This window comes from Gossypium hirsutum, chromosome A09, assembly GCF_007990345.1.
Source record: "Gossypium hirsutum isolate 1008001.06 chromosome A09, Gossypium_hirsutum_v2.1, whole genome shotgun sequence".
Lineage (NCBI taxonomy): Eukaryota > Viridiplantae > Streptophyta > Magnoliopsida > Malvales > Malvaceae > Gossypium > Gossypium hirsutum.
This window is the reverse complement of record NC_053432.1, coordinates 56322419-56333789: the sequence shown is the minus strand read 5'-3', so window position 1 is coordinate 56333789 and position 11371 is coordinate 56322419. Positions and strand designations below refer to the sequence as shown.

Below are 11371 nucleotides of genomic sequence, written 5' to 3'. Positions count from 1 at the left end.
TAACACTAAACAGCTTCAGATTCTTGCAAATTGGCTCTGAAGAAAAGATAACTATCATTTGCGAAGAAGAGACGGAAAATAGGAATATTATTTCAGCTGAGTTTTCAAGCCTTCAGTTTTCTGCAGAGCACCGAAAGCACATTATGACGGATAAAAGATCTTTTGTCTTAGTCCTTGTTGAGGCTTAAAAGAGCTTGTCATGTTCCCATTGACAAGAAATTTTAAAAAAAAAAAAACTGCTGTAGGTTTCCTTGAATTATATTAAAAAAAAAAACCTTAAAATGGCTCTAAGCAATGCAATGTTTATCAATTAAACTCGAAATTCAATTTAGTTCATGTAAAGGAAGCGACGTTTATGGTAGAATCCGGTTTCCAACCATAAAATGGCTCTAAATTCTTTAATCTATCAATAAAAAAATATTAATTCAAACAATCGTGTTATCAGGATTTTCTTTTATCTATGATAAAAGCTTCAAGAAATTGAGAAATTAAATGGATTGAGCTTATCCACGCTAAGCAGGCAAACTTCTAGGTTTTCAACACAAAAAGTATCAATATATAAATTGGGTTACGTAGTTTGATAATATTTCAAGCCCCAAATGACAAAATTAAATCATTATTTTATCTTATTTCATGCATCAAATATGAGTTCTTCGAGAAAAATAAAAAGTCCGAGTAATAGATTTTATCCCAATAAAAAATTACAGTATCATATATCCTAGAAAAAGCTCCATGTTTTCAGCAAGGAACAATCAAATTCTCTATCAAACAATGTTTTCTTCTCCACCTCACAAAAATAGTACCAAGATATTGTCTACCTTCCCACATTTTCAACAACAAAAAATTTGATTCTTCTGCCCTCTTTTTTTTCTTATAGATGTTTTTGCTTTCTGTTTACCTGTTTATCAGTTCTTAAACAGGGCAGGGTGGGACTTCAATGGTTGTTCCAGCTTGGATTTGGCCCCATCCGATTAGACGCCAATGCTTCTCAACACGCCGACTAAGTGCAATTTTCTCTCCCTTGCTGGTGCATACAGGGGACGTGAGTTGCAGCTTTGCCAAATCATTCTTTACAGCTATGACTCGAGCACCGGTCGACATAGACCCAATATTCAACATTAGGATCTCTCCCTTGGCCAACTTTGACACTTTTCCTTGCCTCTCCGAACCCTTTGTCCTAACACCAAGAAGCCTTCGGAGAAGGAAGAAATTTACCTACACAAATAGAAAAGATGGACCGAGCAAGAAGATGCCAGCATTTAGCATTTTTCTTAGTTTTTTCTGATGTAACAACCTACAATACTTGGACTCAGATGTAAGGGCCAGATTCGAGTTTGTGTCTGATTCAAGAATTTTTTTTTATAGCTTTTCTATACATTTGGAGAGCCATAACCCTATACAGCATTAAGTAAAATGAAGAGTTTGGGTAATATCTTGCTAAAGAAACTTAGCATATACCTCGAGCTCGACATACACTTCTGGGAGTGACCCAACCTCTCCAAGAACTTGACCCACCAACCTATCTGCACGAGTTAAAGTCGGGTCCATAGTTGTTCCAACACCAATTAGACCTCCTGGAACGGCATATTGTAGCTCATTTTGTTCAGCATACAATGAGACTATTCTCGAGTATATGGGTGTGCATTTGATGTTTCCACTTTCATCCTTGACAACAATCCCAGGACGAACTTCAATAAATTGGTTCACCTTCAAAACACCCTGAAATAAACAAGTATTAACAAAATAGTCATGAATACAAAACCAAAGCTACCAAAGCTCAATCTAAATTCACTCTAGCCTCATTTTGGTAGAAGTCGCTATAGACAAGAATGAAATAAGAAAAAAATATGGTAAGGACCCAGCATGTGGTAAGTCAAAATGTGCATCAACCGTACCATTCACCTCCAAATAAAGATTGAAAACTACATTCCAAAGAAATGCATACCCTGAGTATACTTCCACCAGCAACACCACCTTTAATCTCATCAACCTCAAACCCTGGCTTATTGACATCAAAAGATCGGATTACAATCATGTTAGGGGGTGAGACAAAGTTCCTCTCGGGAATAGGGATCTTCTTCACAATGTACTCGCACACAACATCAATATTATATTTTAGTTGTGCAGAGATTGGTACCACGGGTGCACCATCAGCAACAGTACCCTGCAATGAATTATTTTGAGCAAAAGTTTCAGAAGAAAATCAATACTGAAATATCCATCTGTTTTCCATGAAAAAGAAAGAGTAACCTGAATAAATTTCTGAATTGCTTCATGCTGATTGATGGCCACATTCTCTTGAATAAGATCAACCTTGTTTTGAAGAATAATAATATGCTGTAGTCGCATGATTTCAACAGCAGCCAGATGCTCAGAAGTTTGTGGTTGTGGACAGCTTTCGTTGGCAGCTATAAGAAGTAATGCACCATCCATGATTGCTGCTCCATTAAGCATAGTAGCCATGAGAATATCGTGACCCTGATGGAAAAATTGAAGATAAAAAATAAATCCACCTACGAAAAATTAAAAGACTTGCATAAATCTTAAAAGAAATAAGCTTAAATCCCTTTTATAGCACTGAAACAAGAGTGACAGTCTAATAGATCAAACAAGAGAACTGGAAAACTTAAAACTATCCCTAAAGTGTAGCACTTAGGGCCTTACTGGGCAATCCACAAAAGATACATGTCTCAGCAACTTCATCCTACAGTTTTCAAAGCCAGGGACATCACAAAGAGGACTATCCTCCTTTCCGCTTCCATATGCCCTGCAAAAAGGTTCGCAGTTGTAATTGCTATTAAATACTCATAAAGTCATATTTAAGAAACCAGGTGGAGGTCAAACCAGTGAGGTCTCCAGTTACCGGTTGAACTGGTTTGGTTGTAAGAAAAAGAAATTTTAAATATTACACGCAATAAGTATTAAGCAAAAATATGTATTTGGTTAAATGGTACAAACTTTGAAATTAATTAAAGAGGTTAAAGGATAAAATCTAATCACATATAATAATTTTTTTATTAAGAAATTAAAAAAAAAAGGTTTAAAATAAGTTTTTTGGGGATTTTATTGGTCTTTTTGCTGTTTTTAGCAGTTCAAAAATAAAGCGATTTAATGATATACGCCGAACCAGATGGGCCACTGGTTCCCAGTTTGGCTGATTCAACAGGCCGGTCTTGTCCAATTTTTTTAACAGTATATTTAGTTGATGAAGAAAACAATTGCTAGTTATCAACCTACTTGTAGCACATAGGACGAGGGCATCGTTCATCTTCACATTTGTATATCTTTGCATTTGCATATCCAAGCTTGATAGTAATATTCCTCTCCAACTCATTCTTAAAACGAACAGTCTGCAGAAAAGGCACAAAGCAAAGTGTTTTACATATACTAAACTCAAAAATTCAAGGTAATAGCAGTCACTGCTCAAAAAGGCAAAAAAAATAAAAATAAAAATAGTGAACTCTTGAAAGGTAGGTTATATCCTAGTTCAACATCATTGGTTAAAAGTAACTAAAATCACCTGAACCCCAGATATTGCTTTCACTACTGTTGACTTCCCATGTGCGACATGCCCTATGGTGCCTGATAAATTGAAATCCAAGTCAAAAGATTGATAAAAGAAGTCCCCAGAATAACGACTAGGAGTCAAAATTACCATAACTATTGGCACCGTAATGATACATGCTATAAGTAGTTCAATCACAATGGAGTTAAAACATTACCGATATTTATGGTAGCCTGGCGAGATATGACTTCAGGAGACAGCGGATGCAACTTAGTCACATCCAGTTTACTTAAGTCTTGCTCCATCAAACCTTTTTTGGACATTTTCGCTGCTCCCTTTGTCTTTCTGCTTCAATATAAACTGTAAACAGAACATATCCCGAAAAACAAAATCATTCACTTAAGGTAGAAGAAAAAAATAGCCAAATATAGGAATCTAGCAATTAAGCAATCCTAAGAAATAAAATCAAAATTCAATATCACAGAACAAAAACCTTAAAAAGCTCAGTTTTCATACAACCTACAAAGCACAAACACAACACGAAGCAGAATGAATCTGGCCTAAGGACGTTTACCTGATGAAACTTTTAATCTGAGCCTCAAATGACAGTGAGGAAATGTCGGATTTGAAAGATAAGTACAATTTTGGAAACGAATAGAACTGTGATTCATTACGTTCTCAATAAACTGTCCAAAACCCTAAATCCAATAAACCCTGATTAATTAAGTTCCTAATTCACAGCCCAAACCCCAAATCCAATAAACCCCCAAGCTCAAAATTTCAAATCCTTAAGCATCGACCTTTAAACTCAAAATAAGCATAAATTATCCCAAAAACAGAACAAAAATGGAGAAATGAGAAAGCCAGCAACGAATTTGAAGAACAGACAGGCAAAAACAGCTAACAGCAACGGAACATAAATATTAAAACTCATAAAAAATTACAAAAAAAAGGCACGAGAAGAAGCATGAAACAAACACATAAATATTAAAACTCATAAAAAATTACAAAAAAAAAGGCACGAGAAGAAGCATGAAACAAACAAAGGAACCTGATTAAAAGAGTTGCTTGAGACTGGTTTGATTAGTTTGCCTGCAGAAAGAAGAACGCAGCCTTTTTCAGTCGCTAGGGATAGTTGGATTTAAGCCTAAAAAACTGAGCTTTTAACAATGGTGGTTTTTTTTTGTCAACCCAATCCAATCCAGATACAGTATTCTTTGGGTTGTCTTTGGGCTTTGTTTGTTGAAGGATACTGAGCCTATCACACTCTTTGCATCTTTATACTCCACCTTAAATCGGTTGTTAGGAAAAAATTATGTAATAAATTTTAAAAAATATTTGATATAAAATTAAAAAAACAGTTCGGTTTAAAATAATGTTAAGACATTATAGGTTATTATGTTTTAATTTTAAATTCTAATTTTTTAGATTTTATATAAAAATATAAAATGCTTAAGTCATTATTTCGAATCTAGATTTACAATTTCTTTCGTATTAAGACTTGAATTCTTTTTTTCAATTTAAATCTTTAACTTTACTTTTGTTAAATAAATTAATTTCTATAATAACACCATTATTTTTTTAATACAACGAACCATGATTTGAAACGTGGCTTTTAAATATAATTAAAATATATTTTAATTAAATAAATATTTTAAACCCCCATAAAATACATATAAATTAACCAACATTTGTGGCAGCATCTATCTCCTTCTCTTTTCTTTCACGTGAACCATGATGAGGATGTTTTTTTTTTCTGAAATCGTCACTAAAAAATCCCTACTCTTCGATTCCTTTAAAAACATATTTTTATTTAATTAAAACATATTTTTATTATACTATAAAAACCATGTGTCAACATGTGTTTCGTTATATTTAAAAAAAAAGAACTTAAATTTTTTAACATAGAGCCTAATTTTATTTAATAGAAGTCAAGTTAAGAGCTCAAGTTAGAGAAAAAAAAATTCAGATTGGAGAAATTGCCAAGTACAAACTTTAAATAATGACTTAATCTCATATAAAAAGATAAAAAACTCTAATTATTATTTTCTAAAAATAAGAGATACGATCAATGGATAACATTAACTAAATTAAACACAACATAAATTTACATTTTTCATTAAAATATATATATATATTTATATTGTGGACTCAAAGTAGGCATATTCAAAAATAGGCATGGTGAATTTTAATTTAGATTAACTTCATTTGGCTTGAAACTAATAAAATTAACATTTTAGTCATAGCTTGGCTTGAAACACGAGCACATTTAGGTAAAAGATGGTGTTAATATTTAGGCTAGGCAATTCTTGATTTATATGTTTTTTATTTATTTCATATTTGTGTTTTAAATTATTTTATATTTATCTAACTTTTGATAATTTAATAATTTTTAATATTCTTAGATTTTGACATATTTTCTATCGTGTTTGTGTTTCTTTTCCATGTCATGTAGTATTGTGTTTACATAATGTTTTTTTCGGTGTCTTGTAATCATATCATGTTTAACATATCTAAACATTATTTAAACATCCATGAACACAAAAGTGGATAAAACAATTTGTTGGTACTTGTTGCACTGTCAGTTGCAAGTCACTTAGTAACTAGACAGTTGTGCAATTTATCATATATGTTGGCATTTTTTTTTACTAAAAAAATTTTGTTTTATTTCTTACATTTCATTAAGAATTTTGAGCAACAATTATATAGATTTAATCTTGTTGAATATTGGTCAATCAACAACTTTATTTGAACAGTTTATAAGTGATTGAGTTACCACATTTGAAGAGATTTAGTTTCTATAGAAATTTAGATGGAGAATATCTCTACTTAATTGATGTCATATCTAAGATTAACTGAAGCACAATTCCAATAGCATATCTCATTCACTGTAGCTGAATATTATAAGTCTGCAATGCCTATTTGAAGAAGACTTGTCTATGCGATTATGTACGAAATAAAAACACTTATTTTGTTCATCAAGAGTAACTTGTTTTAATACATAACACATGTAAACAAAATTATTTTCATGATCAATTTGTAGCTATGCTTTCAAGGGGAAGAAAGTATTAGTGGGAAAAGTGATCTTACTTGATGTACAGTTGTGAGTTTGGAACTCGTTGAGTGGGTTGAGCTTAAACCACAATTTGTACTATTGTTTAATTGTAAACTTCTCTTTGGATAATGTCCCACAAACATAAGAAAGGGTTTCCAACTGCGTAACTAATTTTTTGTGTCCACCTTTACTTTTTACTCTTTTAGTTGGTACTCTAGTTGCAACTTTACATATAACTGACAAGCAACTCAACACTAATAATTGGTAACAGAAAAAGTCACTTGATGTATTAGGTGAAGATCTTGTTATTTAGTTGATTAAATGTGAAAGCAAGCTCAATTTAAAGGCCCCTTATACTTGATAGTTCCAACTATGCTATCGGAAAGGCCGCATGGTGACATTTATCAAGTCTTTGGATAAGTGAGGTTAGAAAGTGATGCTGGCTAGTTAGGAGCCTTCTACTGTTGATGTAAATTACATGGATCATTGAGGAAGATAAGTTGATTAATGCACACTTGAAAGCTTTCATGTTATTTTCAATGATGAGGACCTTCAGGAGTTTAAAAAGAACTCTAAGCATACTACTCCATGAAAAGCTTGGTAAATATTAGAGATAACATGTGAAGGAACTTCCACTACTAAATAATCAAACTTCAAATGTTAACGATCAATTTTGGAACTCTCAAAGTCAAAATTCTTGATGGTAAATCCTTGTATAATTTTCATGCAACACTTCATGATATCTCTGACCAAGCTTTTCCTCTTGGTGTATTCAAATGCTATGCTGGTTAAGAAGATTTTACAGTTATTTCTTAAATGTTTTGCGATCAATGTGACTAGTTTAAAAAAGGTCAAAGATGTCGATACAATGAAAATCGGTGAACTCATTGGATCTCTACTAACCTTTAAGATTAATTTATTGCGCCCTGACATGTGTCCACCAGGGCTATTAATCAGCACAAAAACAATTATAATCCAGCAGTGTACTTGCAACACTCCTAACCCGTCTTTTTTGCCGAATTGGGGCTGCAAAGCATTACAGTACAAATCAGAATAATTTACTTCAAAATATATCAATAATACAATTTGTTATTAATTATAAGAACCCATCACAATCTTAGTAAACATACACATTTGGACATTAAATCGAGCATTCAAGGCCCTAAAAATAGTTTAGGAACAAGCCGGGACTAATTTGAAAAAAATAAGAAATTTTAGGAAAAAGTTGAAAATTTTGAAAATAGGGGTCATACAGTCGTGTCCCAGCCCATGTATTCGCCCATGTGTGAATACGAAGTTGGGTCACACTACTGTGTTGCCAGGCCGTGTAACTCTCTGAGTCTGCGTGGTTCACCTTGCACATAAAAAATTTAAATGATGCACGGCCATATGGGGTGACTGTGTGTAGCACACAGTCATGTGACAGCTCATGTCTTAGGTCGTATGTAGCAAAAGTTGCCTCTAAATCAAGTTATTTCAAGCCCAAAAATTGCACACAAAGATTTACAAGTTCAACCATCATTAACATATATAAAACATACCTCAAAACATCTATAAACATGCAAAAATCACATTCTACCTATTTCTAGCCAATATGCCATTTAAACGGCACCTCAATCATTATTCTATTCAATTCATTCAAACATGCATTATAATCTAAACATATATTCCTATGCTCACACCATCATTATACCATTTCTACCACATATGAATGAACACAAAACACATATTTACAAGATATTTAGATATGGTCCAAAGTCACAACATATACATACATTTTCATAACCATACTAACAAATGCATAAGTTTGGTAGCAATCCAAACAAACCAACTTAAACATCAAAATACCAAGTGGTAACTAGCCTATACATGCCAAATAACCATATCACAACATATTACACAATCATCTTCTCTCTATTCACATGAAGGCATGCATAGTTACTATCCTCTCATATGAATACACTTCATTTATACGCTTTCATTGGAAGATATGAAAATAAATGAACTTGGCACCATTTAAAAACAAACCATTACCAAGACTACACTTATAACCCTATTACATGTCATTTATAACCATCAACCAAAATAACCAAAACTTACCAATATGGAACATTAGATAGTGTGACGACCATGCTCTGACACAATTTCCAACCGATCAAACTTTTCGATGACTTAAAGAAACAAAGAAAATCAATAGGTAAGCAATTAATGCTTAGTAAGTTTGTATAAAGGAACTTAAACTTAGCAAATACATTAATTAAACAACCATAAATGATTCTCTTTAGCCATAGTCCAAATTTTATTCTCCTATATACAACACCTCACAAGATTAGTAGGTGAAGCAATGCACATATAAATTTAACCAAATAAGGCATATAACATCTCAAGCTTTTTAAATTCATCAATCATTTTCATCATATACTATGTACTTTTATTTTCATTACCTTTCACACCTCAAACTTCATATATCATACATACTATAGCATAGTAAATCATGGCATATACCTAATAAGCATTTAGGTTTTATAAATCATCCATTACACATACATATATCCATTTCACATTCTACTCATTTGAGTCCACATAGTTAGTAGATAATAAGTAAACATAACATCTATGAAACATAACATATGTTAAGAAATAAATTCCATGCATATTTCATCCATCACATGGTAAATTCTCATCCTTTTCATTGCATATGTGCATATCCATCTTTCCATTTCATATGAACATTAGTACATTAAGTTTTTATACATGTCTTTCCAATAACCTTTACTTTCCCATTGAACCATCTAGAATTTCAATAGATACTTGAGAATGCTCACATAGTATGCCTTTTCATGTAATCATAACATTTCCTTTTCAATAGTGCTTTCACGCGCTATAAAATAGGCCTACTCACACGAGCTATAGGTCAAAATGTTAGCTACACGATGTTGCTCACATGAGCTGTAGGGAATCCGCAACAAATGCAGGATATCAGTCATCGGTAGAACATTCAATACCAGCACCCGAAATCGTATAAACCCTAATGATATGTCATTTGTATCCTAATAATTCCTAAGGTTCAATCAGGACTTTTACATCTTAAATCCTTTACTTCCATTACATTATAACATTTCTGTATATCATCACGATTTTCACATTTCTTAATTACAAGCTTTAAATAAACTAACCTTACAAACCAATCCATACTACCCATTACCAAACAATTTACAAATCAAGATTTTAATTCACATAATTATTTATAGTAACTCATTTAAAACACCATATAAAAATAATTTAACTTTATACGAACTTATCTGTACCAAAACAATGCCCTAATATGATCCAACGACTAATCCACTATTTTAGTTTTTTTGGTGATTAGTGTCCGTTTGAGTCGTCTCTTAATCTAGATAAATATTTTTATTCAATTAATCTTGTTCTAGTATTTAAAATAATCAATTTAGCTTATAACCCTTAATAATGGAAATTTACAAAATTACCCTCAAAATTTACCTTTTATGCAATTTAGTCCCTAAATCTAAAACTTGCAATTTCACCATTTTTAACCATAAATCATGATATCCAATTTTTACCTAATCTTATAACAACCCAAATTTATCAATAATTTACAATATTTTCCTTAAATTTTACAATTTTCATAAATAAGTCTCTAAACCTTAAAATCATAAAAAAATTACTTAACAAAATATGTCTATTTAACAACCAAACTTAACAATCTACAATAAAAATTCATAAACATATCAAATTCATCCATGGCATAATATATAAAATTTAACAATTTTACAATTTGACCCCCTAGTTAGCTAGATTAAGCTAAAACGAGCTCAAAAATATAAAAATTACTAAAAACAGGGCCCGAAAAAATACCACGCATGAGATTTCAACTTTGGCTGAAAGCTTCTTCACCAAAAGACGGTGTTTTAGCGATCCCCTTCTCCAAATGAAAAAGATGATACCTTTTCATTACTTAATTTTAAGTTAAATTAGCTAATTACCATTTTAACCTTACATATTAAACCAAATTTCACCAAATGCCAAGCCATGATCATCCACTAAACTTAAAATAAGTTGAATTACTACTTGAAGCCCTTATTTCATGCTTTTAGATCCATTTAATACAAATAAATCTATAGCTATTAAGTTTCACATCTTTTACAATTTAGTCATTTTCAATTAATTAACTATCTAAACATTAAAATTTCTTAACCAAATTTTAATATGACCTCAATGACACTCCGTAAAATGTTTAATAAACTATTTACGGCTCAATTTATAAAAACGAGGTCCCGAATCCTCATTTTCCTAAACCACTTGACTTTAAGGATTTACCACTTGAACATAATTATTCGTTCAAATAAGATAAATTATCAAATAAAAATTTATTATAATACTATATTTAGCTTGTAAATATTAAATAATAATATTTACGAGATCACTCGTCAGATTTGTGGCCCCGAAACCTTTGTTTCTGACACCACTGAAAAATGGGTTATTACAGTACTAAAAGTGTGATAGGTCGAGTTGTAATATTTGTAGTGTTACAACAGAACACCCAAATATTCTAAGGATCAAACCCAAGAGAATTCGAGAACTAAGTGATTCTTAAGCAACCAACATGCAACCAAGAATTCTAGTTTGATTCTTAAGCAACCAACATGCAACCAAGAATTCTAGTTAACTACTTGTCAAGTGCTATATTACAGCAATCCATGATCAAGAGTTAATTACACTAATTGACTACCTAACACGAAATTGTAAAACAAAAAAATTTAAGCAATTAACAATTCAAATCAACAACAACG

General features: G+C 31.8%; 1 protein-coding gene across 2 annotated transcripts; it reads right to left on the bottom strand.

The window, feature by feature from the left end:
• Positions 1 to 659: 659 nt before the first annotated feature.
• On the bottom strand, positions 660 to 4755 carry LOC121203535 (eukaryotic translation initiation factor 2 subunit gamma). 2 transcript variants are annotated; one of them, XM_041077717.1, is made up of 9 exons: positions 4557 to 4755; positions 3723 to 3865; positions 3521 to 3582; positions 3238 to 3350; positions 2665 to 2767; positions 2251 to 2478; positions 1946 to 2164; positions 1459 to 1719; positions 660 to 1215 (listed from the first exon to the last, which is right to left on the bottom strand). In XM_041077717.1, the coding sequence occupies exons 2-9, from the start codon at positions 3826 to 3828 to the stop codon at positions 913 to 915; spliced, it is 1395 nt and encodes a 464-aa protein (XP_040933651.1). In that variant the 5' UTR covers positions 3829 to 3865; positions 4557 to 4755; the 3' UTR covers positions 660 to 912. The 2 variants fall into 2 exon arrangements, with proteins under 2 accessions (XP_040933651.1, XP_040933652.1); XM_041077718.1 differs by having other exon boundaries at positions 4080 to 4751.
• Between the last annotated feature and the right edge of the window lie 6616 nt (positions 4756 to 11371).

Bases quoted from the DNA above. Each gene is read 5' to 3' on its own strand.
- LOC121203535 (XM_041077717.1), bottom strand. From the start codon at position 3,828: ATGTCCAAAAAAGGTTTGATGGAGCAAGACTTAAGTAAACTGGATGTG. The intron at 3,583-3,722 runs GTAATGTTTTAA...TCAATTTATCAG, and splicing joins CCAGGCTACCATAAATATCG to GCACCATAGGGCATGTCGCA. The intron at 3,351-3,520 runs GTGATTTTAGTT...CCTTTTCTGCAG, and splicing joins AAGCAATATCTGGGGTTCAG to ACTGTTCGTTTTAAGAATGA.